Raw genomic sequence first — 17,725 nt, 5'->3', positions numbered from 1 at the left:
TCCTTCAGAATGGCTTGGAATTAGGATTGAGACCTAGTACCCTGAAAGTACAAATATCGGCTCTTAGCACCTTCGACTGCAGCCTAGCCAATCACAGATGGGTCAGGAGATTCATCAGAGCAGCAATCAGATTAAGACCCACTCTAAGATCTAGGGCTCCAACTTGGGACCTAAACATCGTCCTAGAGGGTTTAACAAAACCTCCCTTTGTACCGCTGTCAGAGATTTCTTTAAAGCACCTTTCCCTAAAAACCGCTTTCCTGATAGCAATAACCTCAGCCAGACGTATTGGAGAACTTCAAGCCCTTTCCTGCAAGGAACCATATCTCCAAATCAACGAAGATCACATTCGTTTGACGCTCGACCCAGGGTTCCTCCCTAAGGTGGTCTCATCCTTCCACCGGGACCAGGAAATATTCCTACCCTCTATCACCGGGTCTGAAGATACAGGGTCAGGCGATAAAATGCGTCTATTAGATGTTAGAATACTGTCATTCAATATCTTGAGTCTACCAAAGCATTTAGGACGGATGATAATCTCCTAATACAGTTCTCAGGAAAAAATAAGGGATAGAAGCTCTCTAAATCCTCCATAGCTAGATCGATTAGATTCACCATTGAGTGTTGCTATGTGATACAGGGCAAACCCAGCCCTGGAGCCATTAAAGCCCATTCCACTAGGGCCACAGCCTCCTCTTGGGCTGAAAAAGGAGGTGTTTCACTTGACCAGATCTGTAGGGCTGCAACCTGGTCAAGTGCAAATACCTTTGTAAGACACTATAGTCTTAGTCTTCCGGACTCGAATGAAGCTCTTTTTGGCCGGAAGGTTTTACAGGCGATATCCCCACCCACTTAGTCATTTGTTATATCTCATTGTGGGCCGTCATGGTGGATGAAATGGAAAAACCGCAATTAGTCTTACCGGTAATTCCGTTTCCTTGAATCCACCATGACGGCCTGTACTATTCCCATTCCCCCCCCCCCCCCCCCCCCAAAAAAAAAGAGGTAGAGGTGTGTGTGTGTGTGTAATATTACACGGGAAAAGATATAGATAATATATTAAGGGGTATGAATCAATATCCTTTTAATTTTTGTTCCACCTTTCGGGTAATTTGTAAAGCACTGAGGAGGTGGGGGAATTTAAACTCTCCATGTGTTCCTGCCTTTACAGAGGTCAAGGGTCAATCTCATTATGGGCCGTCATGGTGGATTCAAGGAAACTGAATTACCAGTAAGTCTAATTGCGTTTTTTTTTAAATATACAGTGAGGAACAGAAGTATTTGAACACCCTACGATTTTGCAAGTTCTCCCACTTAGAAATCCATGGAGGCGTCTGAAATTCACATTGTAGGTGCATTCCCTCTCTGAGAGACAGAATAAAAATAAAAAAAATCTGGAAATTACATTGTATGTTTTTTTTAAAGAATTTATTTGTCTTGCACTGTTGAACATAAGTATTTGAACACCTGAGAAAATCAGTGTTAATATTTAGTACAGAAGCCTTTGTTTGCAATTTCAGAGGTCAAACGTTTCCTGTAGTTCTTGACCACGTTTGCACACACTGCAAAAGGGACTTTGGCCCACTCCTCCACACAGATCTCCTCTAGATCTGTCAGGTTTCAGGGCTGTCGCTGAGCAACATGGAGTTTTAGCTTCCTCCAAAGATGTTCTATAGGATTTAGGTCTGGAGACTGGCTAGGCCACTCCAGAACCTTGATATGCTTCTTACGGAGCCACTCCTTGGTTATCCTGGCTGTGTGCTTCGGGTCGTTGTCATGTTGGAAGACCCAGCCACGACCCATCTTCAATGCTCTGACTGAGGGAAGGAGGTTGATGCTCAAAATCTCACAATAAATGGCCTCATTCATCCTCTCCTTAATACAGTGCAGTCGTCCTGTCCCCTTTGCAGAAAAGCACCCCCAAAGCATGATGTTACCACCCCCATGCTTCACAGTAGGGATGGTGTTCTTGGGATACAACTCCTCCTTCTTTTTCCTCCAACAACGACGAGTGAAGTTTAGACCAAAAAGTTATACTTTGGTCTCATCTGACCACATGACTTTCTCCCATGCCTACTCTGTATCATCCAGATGGTCATTGGCAAACTTCAGACGGGCCTGGACATGTGACTTGAGCAGAGGAACCTTCCGTGCAATGCATGATTTGAAACCATGATGGTGTAGTGTTCTACCAACAGTGACCTTTGAAACTGTGGTCCTAGCTCTCTTCATGTCATTGACCAGCTCCTCTCTTTGTAGTTCTGGGCTGATTCCTCACCTTTCTTATCATCACTGATACCCCACGAGGTGAGCTCTTGCATGGAGCCCCAGTCCGAGGGAGACTGACCGTCGTCTTTAGCCTCTTCCTTTTTCTAACAATTGCTCCAACAGTTGATCTATTTTCACCAAGCTGCTTGGAAATTGCCCTGTAGCACTTTCCAGCCTTGTGGAGGTCCACAATTTTGTCTCTGGTGTCTTTTGACAGCTCTTTGGTTTTGCCCATGGTAGTAGTTGGCATCTGACTGACTGTGGGGTGGACAGGTGTCTTTAAAGAGCTCAGACAGGTGCTACTAAGTTAGATTAATGAGTGGAGTCGAGGTGGACTTTTTAAAGGCACAGTAACAGGTCTTTGAGAGCCAGAATTCTTGCTGTTTCTCAGGTGTTCAAATACTTATGTTCAGCAGGGCAAGACCAATTTTTTAAAAATCATACAATGTGATTTCCTGATTTATTTATTTTTTTTAATTTTTTTTTTTATTCTGTTTCTCAGAGTGGGAATGCACCCTCCATGTTTTCTAAGTGGGAGAACTTGCAAAATCGCAGGGTGTTCAAATACCGTACTTCTGTTCCTCACTGTAGATAGTGATATGGAAAATTAAAAATCATGTCGGCAAAATTCTTTTAAAATATGTTTAACCTAAAAACTACAATTTTTATAATAATTAGTTTCAGTAGCTTTTCATTTCATTTTTTTTTTTTTTTTTTACCTTGATCTTTTTATTCTTTATCTACTTACCATGTGAAGTATCTTCTAGTTTCTTTATTTCAACAAAAATAGAGATGGGGCAGCTACATATTTGGAAAATGTGTATTGCATGGATTAGTAATATATGATTGTATCTGGATGAAACCCACCCAAGAAACACACACTCCTTGAAGCTTTTGCTCATGGTCCAGACTACAGTCAGTGCTAACAACTTCTCTAGTTTAGATTGTAGCTGCAAGGACTTGTCTCCACTGAACCACAAGAACATTTTTAAGGCCAGACATAGTGGGTTTTAGAGTCAATCCTGAAGGTTAGCAAACCAATAAAGTCTTCAAGCAATAACAAGGAAACCTGTAGCAGTTAACCCTATTTCAGAGCTGAGATGTCTCCAGTACTCAAGATCACCGCAGTTCACACTATTCAGATAGACAGGTTTATGCAAGTCCGCACAGTTTCTTCTCCTATTGCCAATCAGTGGTCTATTAAAGAACGGCTTGTAATAATGGTGCACAGGACACAGATCTCTTCAATAGTCACCATCATGGAGTCTCCACTACAAAATAGTGCAGAATGCCTTCCAAGGGACGGATAAAATTAATTTATTATATTAACCAGTGATGGAATGTGTGCTTATCATGTACATTTAGCATCAGCACATCTCTCCACCCGGGTTTCTCCTCTTCTTCTTGCTTGGTCATGCATTATATGCCATTCCAATACAACTTATAGTCTTGCCCAGCACAAGCACTCACATTGTATTACTATACAACAACTTCCCATTGTCACAATCTCTATTTTCACAATCTTACCATATATCTTCCAGCGGGATCACCATCTGTGTAGCATAATCACATTTCAAACAATGCAATCTTATTTGAAGTATAAAAAATAAATAAAAATAGAACGTACTTTTGATCGGAAGCTATATAGTCTGCAGACAAACCGATCTCCTCAGAACGGTCGACTGCTGTTGTAATTGATGTAAGTGTGCATTTACAAGGCTGTATGTATTTTGTAGTCTGCAAAACGCGGATCCACAAAAAATACAGATGACATCTGTGTGACGTCTGTATTGCATCCATGTTTTTTTTTTTTTTTTTGGTGGACCCATTGTAACAATGCCTAAAAATGCAGACCAGATGAGCACCAAAAATACAGTCGTATGAATGGGGCCTAACCAAACCCACTATTATTGAGACTTGCCTGCTGCACTCCCATATCTAACCACTAAATATGAGCAAGGTTAGTAATTAGTTATTCAACACCACTTACTACTTTCCACACCCAACAATTAGACATCCAGAATGAACAGGTTATTAAATCGTAATTGATTACAAATTACTTCTTTCCTATGTCTAACAACTAAACACTTGGACAAACAAATTTCTTTAAGCAGCACGCCACTGCTGCGGCCAGTCATCTGAAACAGACGTGCAGTCAAGACAGCAGTGCAACCACAGAGCAGGAATAGGGTGTCGGGGAGCAGACAAATATGCTTCCCTGGACAGGTACCACTGGGATAGGTCATCAGTATCTGATCGGTGGGGGTCGTACAGCCCTTTGAGAAGGCACTGGCACTCCTGTGAGCACCCCGCGGCCTTCTCCTCCATGCTTGCCAAACACAGCGCCGTACATTGTATAGGGGCTGTGATTGGTATTGCACTCAGCCCTATTGAATGGGGCTGAGTGCGATACCAAGCGCAGCATCTATACACTGTACATGGTTGTGCTTCGTAAGCGGAGAGAAGGCCGCAGTGCTCACAGGAGTGCCAGTGCCTTCTCAAAGGGCTGTACGACCCCCACCGATCAGATACTGATGACCTATCCCTGGGATAATGAAAGGAATCGTAACCAGCATCTTTTCTTTTCCGCAAGTGGCCATGGCTTGAGAAAGGCTTGATAGAAGCCGAAACGTTGCCTTGTGTTATATTTGAACTGTAAAAAAAATGCAGAAAAGAGAAGATGCTGGTTACGATTCCTTTTATTCTTTACAGTTTGCGGAGATTAACCTGACCGCTGGTGACCGTGCATCTTCCTAAAAATTGGGACTGTGGTGCTGTCTTCATATACTATTGTCTATGCTGAGGATAAGTAATCGGTATCCCGAAAAAACCTCTTTCAAATAAATTTTTTTTTTTTTTTTTTTTAAGTTTTTACGGTGACTGCATCATGATGAAAATCACAAGTTCATTTTATTCTGTAGGTTAGTTTAATTGTTGATATATATGATTTTTGTTTTACTACTTTTAAAAAATTTAAAAGCTCTTGAAAGAAATTGCCTTGTGACTCCATATTCTGAGCCCCTTGACTTTTTTCATTTTTCTGCCGGTGGAACTGTGAGCTCATTTTTTGTGGGGCGATCTGTAGTTTTTATTGATAACATTTGGAAATACAAGCATCCTTTTATTTTTATTCAGTTTTCTGTGGGAGGAGAGATGACCAAATAGACAATTATTCTACCATTTTTTTTTATTTTTATTTAAACAGCACTCAAATATATGTTAAATAATGGGATGGAATGATCAGATTGCCCCAGGTGCAGTGATACCAATTATGTTGAGCTTTTTTTTTATTTTGAGAAATATTATATCATTTTGAGAATGTAAATTTTTTTTTTATTTTATATATTTTTTTGTCCCCTAAAGAATTTGATCCTGCAGTCTACATTTTAGTAAATTTTTGTACTTCTGTATTACAGTGCATAGTCATTCTGAAAGGCAGGATGTTTTAGCAGCCAGGACATGGAAGCCCCCTGACTACCATGGCAAATAATGTTGAGTGAATCTGGTTCGGACTGCTGTATCCAAACACAATTAGTTTGAAAACTTCATTAACAATATAGCTTCTGTACTACCGTAAAATGTACGGGATCCGCGGAGGTCTTGCTGCAAATATTGTGAGACTTGCTTAGTCTCGCATCTATGATGTGACGCTTTGGTTATGCTCATAAATTACAATATCAAAATCCGAAGCTGAGCTCTGCTTTGTGCCTCAGTTATTTAGATATTACAATATGATGTGGATCTATCCTGCGAAGACACTATCTCCATTTTGTATATACGTAACCTCACCAAACAATTTACCTTGGCATGCAATGCATTTGGGAAGTCTTCAGACCCTTTTACTTTATAGCGAACTTGTGCTAAAATACATTTCTCCATCATTCTGCACTCAGTGCCCCATAATGACAAAGTAAAAACAGAATTTGAGAAATCTTTGTTAATTTATTGAAGAGGAAAAAGTAAAATCTTGCACTGACATAAGTATTCAGAGCCTTTAGTAATTAGTTAAAGCACCGTTAGCAGCGATTACAGCTCCAGTCTTCTTGGGTACGATGCCACAAGGTTTGCAGACCTAGATTTTGGGACTTTCTGCCATTCTTCTCTGCAGATCCTCTCAAGCTCTGTCAGGTTGGATGGGGACTGTCGGTGGACAGCCATTTTCAGGTTTCTCCAGAGATATTTGATTGAGTGGCCCTGACTTGAACCCAAAGACATTCAGAGTTGTCCCTAAGCCACTCCTGTGTTGTCTTTCGCTGTGTGCTTAAATTAGGGTCATTGTCTTGTTGAAAAGGGAACCTTTGGCCCAGTCTGAGGTCCTGTTGCGGCCTGGTTTTGGAAGATATCCCCCCCAACCTTTCAACCCCCGCCGTCGCTGGATGTTTTGAGCTGTGCAATTGGGAGATGCAGTGGTGGCCGCGCAGTGATCGGAAGCAACGCAGGCAGTGGGGCAAGTATGAGGGGCCTGGGCATTAGGGGGGTCATTATAGGGGTTGGATAACCCTTTTAAGAATATCTCTGTACTTTGCCCCATTCCTACAACTGTGACCAGTCTCCCTGTCTCAGCTGCCTAAAAACACTTCCACAGCATGCTGATGCCATCTTCACAGCTTCACTGTACGTATGGTATTTGGTAGGTGGTGAGCGGTACCTGGTTTCCTCCCAACATGATTCTTAGAATTGAGACCAAAAAGTTTAATCTTGGTTTCATCAGACCAGAGAATTTCTCGCAGCCTAATAAATCAGTATTAACTTCTAGACATGCTGTGGATTTTCCAATCTGATGCAGATGTCAGACTTCATCCCTTACAGTGTGTGGAAGCCTTTGCTTAATCCGCATGTAAGGCTGGGTTCACATCACGTTTTTGCCATCTGTCTAACGTATACAAAAATGTATATGCTAATAGATAGTGGCATCCGTTCAATATATATTATTATTATTTATTATTATTATTATTTTTTACAAAAGTGTGGTGTGCTATGCTTTTGTATCTTCTTTTTTTTTACTCTTTAAACTGATGGCAAAAATATGACATGAACTCACCATAAGGGTCCATTCACACGTCCGTTGTTTCTTTCCTGATCTGTTCCGTTTTTTGCGGAACAGATCTGGACCAGTTCTGTACCCATTCATTTTCAATGGGTCCTGAGAAAAATCAGACAGCTCAATGTCTGATTTTTTTTTTTTCAGGACACATTGAAAATGAATGGGTACAGAACTGGTCCAGATCTGTTCCGCAAAAAACGGAACAGATCAGGAAAGAAACAACGGACGTGTGAATGGACCCTAACGTGCAGATTTTATTGTGCGTATCCAGGCTTGTTCAACACCTTAGGCTACTTTCACACTCGCGTTTGGTGCGGATCCGTCATCAATCTGCACATACGCATCTGTTCAGATAATAAAACCGTCTGAATCCGTTCAGAACGGATCAGTGTGTATTATCTTTAACATAGCCAGGACGGATCAGTTTTCTATTGTGCCAGATTGTGTCAGTGAAAATGGATCCGTCCCTATTGACTTACATTGTGTCAGGACGGATCCATTTGGCTCGGATCCATTTGGCGTTTTATTGTCCGCCTCCAAAGCGGAATGGGGATCGAACGGAGGAAAAATGATGCATTATGAGCGGATCCTTATCCATTCAGAATGCGTTAGGGCAAAACTGATCCGTTTTGGACCGCATGTGAGAGCCCTGAAACAGATCTCACAAACGGAAACCAAGCAGTACAGTATGTGTTTGGAATTGAAAGCTTCTTCCATCCACTACGACACTTCAGTTCATACAGTACATGTCCACATAATTTATTCTTGTTTAGGCCTTCTGTTATAAGGTACTGTATTGAGGGGCAGATAACTAATTGAAGTTGTGCTGACAACTTTACTTTTCCAATAGGTGTTTTATTTGCCATTTCATTAGCGCGCCTACTGTTTTACACTTGAATGCAGTACATACAATGTTAATTGCTTTTGCTAACTTTAGCAATGAATTTGCTTATTGCCACAACTGTGAAAATGTAAAATGTGTCATATTGCAAGTGCTGAGGCATATTCTTACAGAGCAAAATGCGTTTTAGCTATACCACTGTCAAGTGAAAAGTTGTACTGTAAGGGTACGGTGAAACTGGTCGCTGTTGAAGCCAGGATCGCAGGGGGCATCGCAGTGTAGCGGTATTTCACTAGAAATGAATGGGGTTACAGTGTGCTGCGACTGTGACCCCTGAATTGCAAAAGCTACAATTTTTTTGTGATTCAGGAGTTGCAGTCCCAGCACGTGTGCAACTCATGTTGAGACCCTGTTCTGTTCTATGGGGGTAACCGCTACACTGCTATGCTCCGATCCTGGCCACGACATTTCATATAATGTTTGTCAGTTGTGTCAATCCAGGCATGTCGGATTTTGTGTCGCACGTCGTGTGCAACTTTTTCTCTATTGACTTTGTTTGAAGTTAGGCATGACAGGCGAATCGGCTGTATTTTCACAGTCCAATCACCGTTCTAAAGTAGTTGCACAACTGCAGGCTGCAAAAATTTGTGTGGTGCGACTTTTCTACTAATTTGAGTCGCACAACAAATTGTGTTCACCTTTTGAATATAACCTTATAGTATGTACAGGTGAAACTCGAAAAATTAGAATATCGTGCAACAGTCCATTTATTTCAGTAATTCAACTTAAAAGGAATTGCATTAATGCAGCTTAAAATTAGAATTTTGTGAAAAGGTTCAATATTCTAGGCTCAAAGTGTCACTCTAGTCAGCTGATTAATCCATACCCCCTGAGCAAAGGGTACCTCAAAATTGTGACTTTGGGGTTTCATAAGCGTTAAGCCATAATCATCCAAATTATAACAAATGAAGGCTTGAAATATCTCGCTTTGCATGTAATGAGTCTATCTCATATGTTAGTTTCACCTATTAAGTTACATTACTGAAATAAATGAAGTTTGCACGATATTCAAAGCTGTATATAATATAGGTTTAGTAAATTTGTAAACATATTACATTATTTTGTACTTGGTACTAAGATTGCTTTACATATATGTAAGGCTCCTTAATTCCAGTTTTGAGATCTGGAATTAAGCGGATCTGTGCCATCCGTACGCATCTGTTTTAGCCAGATCCGGTTGTATTTAAATCAAAACTGAACAAACCAGGTCCGGAATGAAAATCATTGTAAGTCAATGGGCGCTGGATCCATTTCATTCGCTACCAAAAAACAAAACAAAAAACTGTTCCAGCACCATGGACTTGCATTGATTTTCATGCTTGAGCTGTTTTTCCGGTTCTCAAACCGGACAGGAAACTGCAGCTTGCAGTGGTTTTGTGCCCGGCACCAAAATGCATCAGAACAGAAGCATTCTGATGAGTTTTGTCCCCGTTGACAGTGAATGGGGACAAAACTGAAGCGTTTAATTCTGGTTTTGAGATCATCTACCAGATCTCAAAACCGGAATTGAAAACACAGATATGAAAGTGGCCTAATCTAGTACCTGGATTATGTTTTCTTTTATAGCCCAGAGCTGCACACACAATTCTACTGTAGTAAATGAATAGCTCAGCTCCAGCATCTGTAAAGTTAAAATTTAGTACATTTAAGACTTGCCCTTGGGGTTACATGGAAACTCCCACAGACTGTCCATTTTGGGTAGAGGTTTGCCTAAACACTATCCCTATAGTGGCTTGGTTGCGGAGTTGTACCAGTAAAATGGTACTGGTGGCAACTATGATCCTATATGCAGCTAGGATAGTTTCACGCTAGCGTTAAAACCATCTGGCATGCTGTTTCGGGGGAGGACCTGCCTGCCAGAGTTCATCGTATCCGGCAAAGCCGGGAACAGCCTGAATGCCTCTCGGCACCATTGACTATAACAGGTTCTGGTTTCTGAAATAAGTGCGGGATTTAGGTGGACAAAAATTGGGGCTTGCACCAGTCTTTGTCCAGGTACAGTGGGGGAAATAATTATTTGACCTCTCACTGATTTTGTAAGTTTGTCCAATGACAAAGAAATGAAAAGTCTCAGAACAGTATCATTTCAATGGTAGGTTTATTGTAACAGTGGCAGATAGCACATCAAAAGGAAAATCGAAAAAAAAACTTTAAATAAAAGATAGCAACTGATTTGCATTTCATTGAGTGAAATAAGTATTTGAACCCCTACCAACCATTAAGAGTTCTGGCTCCCACAGAGTGGTTAGACACTTCTACTCAATTAGTCACCCTCATTAAGGACACCTGTCTTAACTAGTCACCTGTATAAAAGACACCTGTCCACAGAATCAATCAATCAAGCAGACTCCAAACTCTCCAACATGGGAAAGACCAAAGAGCTGTCCAAGGATGTCAGAGACAAAATTGTAGACCTGCACAAGGCTGGAATGGGCTACAAAACCATTAGCAAGAAGCTGGGAGAGAAGGTGACAACTGTTGGTGCGATTGTTCGAAAATGGAAGGAGCACAAAATGACCATCAATCGACCTCGCTCTGGGGCTCCACGCAAGATCTCACCTCGTGGGGTGTCAATGGTTCTGAGAAAGGTGAAAAAGCATCCTAGAACTACACGGGAGGAGTTAGTTAATGACCTTAAATTAGCAGGGACCACAGTCACCAAGAAAACCATTGGAAACGCATTACACCGCAATGGATTAAAATCCTGCAGGGCTCGCAAGGTCCCCCTGCTCAGGAAGGCACATGTGCAGGCCCGTCTGAAGTTTGCCAATGAACACCTGAATGATTCAGAGAGTGACTGGGAGAAGGTGCTGTGGTCTGATGAGACCAAAATAGAGCTCTTTGGCATTAACTCAACTCGCTGTGTTTGGAGGAAGAAAAATGCTGCCTATGACCCCCAAAACACCGTCACCACCGTCAAGCATGGGGATGGAAACATTTTGCTTTGGGGGTGTTTTTCTGCTAAGGGCACAGGACAACTTATTCGCATAAACGGGAAAATGGACGGAGCCATGTATCGTGAAATCCTGAGCGACAACCTCCTTCCCTCTGCCAGGAAACTGAAAATGGGTCGTGGATGGGTGTTCCAGCACGACAATGACCCAAAACATACAGCAAAGGCAACAAAGGAGTGGCTCAAGAAGAAGCACATTAAGGTCATGGAGTGGCCTAGTCAGTCTCCGGACCTTAATCCAATCGAAAACCTATGGAGGGAGCTCAAGCTCAGAGTTGCACAGAGACAGCCTCGAAACCTTAGGGATTTAGAGATGATCTGCAAAGAGGAGTGGACCAACATTCCTCCTAAAATGTGCGCAAACTTGGTCATCAATTACAAGAAACGTTTGACCTCTGTGCTTGCAAACAAGGGTTTTTCCACCAAGTATTAAGTCTTTTTTTGTTAGAGGGTTCAAATACTTATTTCACTCAATGAAATGCAAATCAGTTGCTATCTTTTATTTAAAGTTATTTTTTCGATTTTCCTTTTGATGTGCTATCTGCCACTGTTACAATAAACCTACCATTGAAATGATACTGTTCTGAGACTTTTCATTTCTTTGTCATTGGACAAACTTACAAAATCAGTGAGGGGTCAAATAATTATTTCCGCCACTGTATATATCACATCACTCATGCTGGAAACAGGCTGGGACCCTAGACTACTGATGTTTCCTTTATCAAATCACATTACATTAGTTCTTTATACAAAGATAACCCTTTCTAGAATGCAAGTCACAAAAGAAAACTTTGCTTACTTTGGGGAGGATTTCGGAAGATGTAAGGCAGTTTTTGGTGCAGAAAAGTCATGTGCTGGGACTGGAACTCCTTTTTTTTTTAAGCTACTCTTGCCACATCTCGCACATCTCTTAATTGCACTTTTGATTAAGACTTTTGTATGAAATGCTGGTCTCCTAAGGGCTCATGCCCACGAGTGTCCGTATTGCAGGAGTTCACCTATCTTTTTTGGAACGGAGGCACGGATCAGAAGCACTATGAAGCGTTGCTGTAGGCTTCCAATTCGTGCCTCAGCAATGCAAATAGACAGAAATTGTCCTATCTTTGGCCGTATGTTGTGGATCATGGACCCATTCAAGTTAATGGGTTCGCATTCACAAACGGATTTCACACGGGCAGTGCCTGTGCATTGTGGACCGCAATTTGCGGTCACAGCTCAGGACCTCACCCTTGTGGTCATGGGCCTTAGGAATCCTGTCAGGATTTACTATATTTACTCATAATTTCCAGATCACTTTGTAAAAACCAATATTTCACCGAGCTCAGCTTCTCAGGCTCCACCATATCGTGTTCTTTATATAGGACATCAGAAATCACCTGACAGGTTCTTCTTAGGATAGAGAAGTCTGATTATAGAACAGGGAAGCTGTGGGGGATCCTAACTTCCTAAATCCTGACGTTATCTAGACCCTGAGTTTTATGCCACTCATCTAAAAACCCCTGCCGTATTGTTTCTACCCATTCAGCAATTTTTTTTTTTTTTTTTTTTTTTTTTTACAGTTTATGGAATATTTAGATGAGTTTGTTTCTACTTGGGGTCCTTTTATAAGAATAGATGATTTGACAGATTATCAGGAATGAAGCAGATGAGGGCTACATTTACCTATAGCAATCACCTTTGCTGAAGGATCTGCTGCACAGGAATGATTATTTTCTGTGCTGGCAGAATGACATGATCACCTGAAGAACGGCACCTTTCACACAGGCAGACCATACAAACGTTCATCCCCAATAAATTGTATGATGATCAATCTGTGAGAGAACCTTTATTCTTTATTGTTGGCAGAGATCGCAATAACGCCTGTACAAGCGTCATAGACACCTACCTATACAGGTAGTTTTACTCCCTAAAAAAATGTCTAATGCGTATGAATATGTATCACAGCCATTCATGAGCACTGTGAACGGCACAGGCAGCACAGAAATACTGCTGGTGCCTGAAATCTCCCATAACAGAGCCCCGTACAGTACAGAGCTGTTATTAGGGAGGAGGCTGCTGATTTGACAGTATCAGCGGGCAGCCATGCTATTTTCCGCTTCTCTCACCCCCACCTCTTCTGCGCTTCCATTTCATATATTATTGCTGGCTGCTGATGGAAGTGCCAGGGACAGCATGGCGGGAACGGAGCCTCTGCTGAGGTTGGAGCAAAGACCATAAGAGAAGTGTGAGGCTTGTGCCAGGTGATGTCGCACCAGAAGTCCCAGTGTGCCCTGCAGACTTCTATCTGCTGCTGGGAGTTCAATGTGGAGGTTTATGTATGGAAAAATTAATAGCCAAGAAGCTAAACAAAACCCTGTTTCTGACTCTTATGTTAAAATGTTAACTTTTATTTGATTATTCTAATACCTAACACCCAAATGAAAAAAAAAGAAAAACCTGCTGTTTTTCTAGATGACCTTAGTGTTCTAGAGTAGTGTTAATAGAGTCTCAAGGGTCTATGGAAGCAGGTACCCTACTTTTATAGACTTTTAAAACACTATTAATTCTACTATCAAAATAAGGTCATCTAGAGAAACAGCAGGTTTTTCTTTTTTTCCTTTTGGACTTTTAAGTATTAGATCAATCAAATAAAAGTTACATTTTAACAAGTGTCAGAAACAGGGTTTTGTTTAGCTTCTTAGCTATTAGTGTTTCTGTGTAAGTACCCTGGACCACTAGGTCTATTTTCCTGTATGGTGCTCCCTGCCCAGAGATCACAGAAAGGACTATAGGGTAACCTATACTGTGCAGCAGTCCAATATATTGTGTGTAGAAGACTGTCCTATAACTGCCTCCTGTGCACTCATCCCAGACCCCCCCCTCCTCCACACACACACTGCCACCGGACCACCACTGCTCGCTGCAGCAACAACCAGATTCACACCTTTTTAGGCATAGGTCATCAAAATTGGAGCCCCATAGTTGATTAACTACTAACAGGTGCCTGGAGTGCTCCACCATTTCCTCTTTTGCTTAGGCTACTTTCACACTAGCGTTTTTTCTGGATCCGGCAGGACTTGGTAAAAACGCTTCTGTTACTGATAATACAACCATCTGCATCCGTTATGAACGGATCCGGTTGTATTATCTGTAACATAGCCAAGACGGATCCGTCATGAACTCCATTGAAAGTCAATGGGGGATGGATCCATTTTCGATTGTGGCAGAGAAAACGGATCCGCACCCATTGACTTGCATTGGGTGTCATGACGGATCCGTCTTGCTCTGCATCCCAGGACGGAAAGCAGACCGCAGCATGCTGTGATTTTCTCTCCGGTATGAGAACGGAATGCATTGTGGAGCATTCTGTTCTGTTCAGTTACGTTTTGTCCTCATTGACAATGAATGGGGACAAAACTGAAGCGTTTTTGTTTTCCGGCATTGAGACCCTATGACGGATCTCAATAGCGGAAAATAGAAACGCTAGTGTGAAAGTAGCCTTAGAATGGGTACTTTATACCACTATTTATTTATTATACTCGCTTATAAAGCATTACTTTATTCCACAGCACTTTACGGACATTAGCATCACGCTGTCCCCAATGGGGCTCACAATCTAAGTTCCCTTAGAGTGTGGGAGGAAACCCAGGCAAACACATAGCAGTAGACCGTCTTGTGTGCAGTATATGTTCTGGACTGTCGCTGGGCTGAGGACCACAACGCATACTAAACCTTTTATGCATGACCAAAATTGCTGGTATGAGCTATGAAGGTTACATGTGGGTAGTTGTTTCTGTGTATGTTGACCCTAGTGGCAAAAATGAGCTTTTTGTCAGGTAGCCAGAGAGTTGTAGTAATGACACTTGGAGTGTCAGGATCCTCTGATTTGACCCGGTACCAGCCTACCTGAAGGAGACCAGCCTGAAGCAACGACAGCTGCTGGTTACTACATATTGTGCTATGTTTGATACTTAGGAGCTTTTTCTTCTAATATGGAATAATGCCCAGTGGGCGTCTTGACTTTATGACTGCAGCTGCCTATTTTAGTTCTGCAATTGGCTTTTTATTCTGGGAGTTGGTGGGTCCTTCAGAACCTGTAAAGGGGTTGCTGCTCCTCCACAAAATCGCTTTTCAGTGTTGAAATGCCGCTTGGACCCTGCCCATGTTATCTGCTGTATGTTCTGGTTAAAGCATTTTATTTTGTAGCAGGACAAGTTAAGCAGTTGGCTGGCAATGTATTTCATCTGAATGTCAATGCTGTCAATTGAAGTGCTACAAACTCCCCTCCTCAGGAGTTGCTCATGGAATCTTCCATTCATTCTGGCCAAGAAAGTCATTGATCTTCAGGCTGCAGAAGCAGGGATGGTCTGATACTGATCTTTTTATATTCTGGAGTAGTTTTCTCCCTCCGTCTGCATGGACAGGAAGGCGTTCACCTTTTCTCTGAAGATACATGATTTACCAAGATCACAGCTTATTTTATATGGTGTTTCAGCGTATGACTCACTATGAACATCATGTCTTTAATTCTGTGAGAGGAGGAATTAATGAAGTGCCGTGGAATAAACCCTGGAGTGCAACTTTCTGAGATCTTTTCAAGCTGCTTAACCATACCCATCTGAGATATCGATGAGTTCTCCAGATCGCTCACTCGCCGGCTCATGTGCTCCAGGAGCTGCTTGGGTTTTCTCGCCCTTGGTGGACTGCTGCAGCTGGTCTCTGCTGTTGTGACTTTTAGTGGTCATGCAGTATTTAGATTGCGTTGATTTGGTTTTACCTACCTAAGTAGTAAGAATGTGCTAATATGTGTGCAGGATGGACTGCCTCTGCATTGTGACCACCAAGGTAAGCTGTGAGAAAAGTCCTAATCATTTCTAATTGTCTGTACCCCCCCCCTTTTTTTTTTTTTATGGTTTTATATCAAATAGATGAAATATCATTTTTTTTCATGTCTGACTAAAAATGATATGTAATAACAAAATGTGCATGCATCTATAAAATGTGTGTGTTCTTCTATTGGGTTTTTATCACTAATAGTTCATTCATCTGTAAAGCAGCCCACCACTGCCTACAATTATCTCTTTACCTCTCATCGCCATTGTAATTTGGCTCCCTCTTGTGACACTTCTATGATGAATTGAAATGATCACCTTTATAAAAGGGCAATTAGACGTTTGTCGAGACTTCTGATAAAGTGTAATTTTCCCTCTTCTCAGGATATTGATTCCTAATGTGTATATACTTAGACAAGTCAAGTACTAGATGTGCACCTGTAAATGCCTTCATGAAATTCTTGTAAGGATTGCTTTATTGCTGTCTAACTGAATATATTTAAAGGCAATCTAAATAATGTGTGTGGGTATATATGTGTATATATATATGTAATATATATATATATATATATATATATATATATATATAATCTTCAAACGTTGCCTGTACATGTGTTTTTAGTTGTTTTTTTTACACTGTTTTTGAAGCCAAAGCCAAGTGTGGATTAAAAAGGGAAGTATAATATTCCCTTAAAGGGGTTCTCCGGGCTTAACTTTTTTTTAAATTAAAAGCTAACCTGTGGAGGAAAGATTGAGCACATACTTGCCTTCCACAGCGCAGCCGGTTCCAAGATCCACCACCGGGCTTTCTTGTCTTCCGGTGAGTCTCCATCATCTTCTCTTCCTTTCTTGTGCAGGAGACGGATCGTCATGTATGACGTCACCGCCTCCTGCAAAAGAAAGCTTCACCCGGCCGTCTTCACTTACAACGCAAGCGCACTATGCTGAATCATAGTGCGCATGCATTGGCTTGCCGGCCGCTCTCTGCAGTGTACAGGCTTCTATGTGAAGCCTGTACTGACTCCTGCACAGCGCGATGTAAGCGCTGTGCAGGAGTGACAGCATAGCGATCAGCCACATGCTGTGCATGTCCCTGGGGGCACTTTGGATGGCACAAGGGGGAACTGGATGGCAAATGGGGCGCCGTGGACGTCACTGTTATGGGGGCTAAGTATAATTGATAGGGCTCTGTCACAGGACAGTTTCGGTTTTGCGGTCTGCAAGTTGCAGACCCATTGAGGTTCTATGGGTTTTAGATCTGCATTATGAGGACCAGAATAGGACATGCTCTATCTTTCGCAGAACTGGCATACGGATGTGGAAAGCACATGGACGTCCTCAGTGTGTGTTTTTTTTTTTTTTTTTTTTTACATCCGTATGTCAGTTCCAGTAAAGGTAGAACATGTCCTATTCTGGTCTTCAAAATGAGGACCTCAAATCCATAGAACTCAATGGGACTGCAAAAAATGTGGATCGCAAAATGGATACAGTTGTGTGCATAAAGGTTTAGATACACAGCTCAGCAGGTTTTATGATACAAAATGGAATTAGATGCTCAGCAGGCTGTATCATAGAAGATGGGATTAGATACACCCTTCAGCAGGCAGTATCGCACACAATAGGCTCTGTATCAGGCACACATACATGTTAGGATTAGATACAGATGTGTTTGGACGTGCTTGCTGATTCCAGCTGTTTATCACACTCTGGAGATGGTGAGGGAAGAGCGCGTGGACGGTCAGTGATGA

General features: G+C 41.8%; 1 protein-coding gene across 7 annotated transcripts in view; it reads left to right on the top strand.

Moving 5' to 3' along the window:
* Positions 1–17,725, top strand: part of DLG1 (discs large MAGUK scaffold protein 1) — a 289,003-nt gene that overhangs the window by 31,667 nt on the left and 239,611 nt on the right. The window contains exon 1 of one of the 7 annotated variants that reach the window (XM_040428319.1): positions 15,603–15,990. The exons of the other annotated variants lie outside the window; for them this stretch is intronic. Within the exon in view, the coding sequence (XP_040284253.1) occupies positions 15,961–15,990 (30 nt within the window). The 5' untranslated portion in view covers positions 15,603–15,960. Of the gene's footprint in view, positions 1–15,602; positions 15,991–17,725 lie in introns of those variants that run through there. 7 annotated transcript variants of the gene reach the window in all.

Source organism: Bufo bufo, chromosome 4 (assembly GCF_905171765.1).
Source record: "Bufo bufo chromosome 4, aBufBuf1.1, whole genome shotgun sequence".
NCBI classification, from domain to species: domain Eukaryota; kingdom Metazoa; phylum Chordata; class Amphibia; order Anura; family Bufonidae; genus Bufo; species Bufo bufo.
Note: the sequence above shows the minus strand (reverse complement) of the source record. Positions and strands in the feature narration are given on the sequence as shown.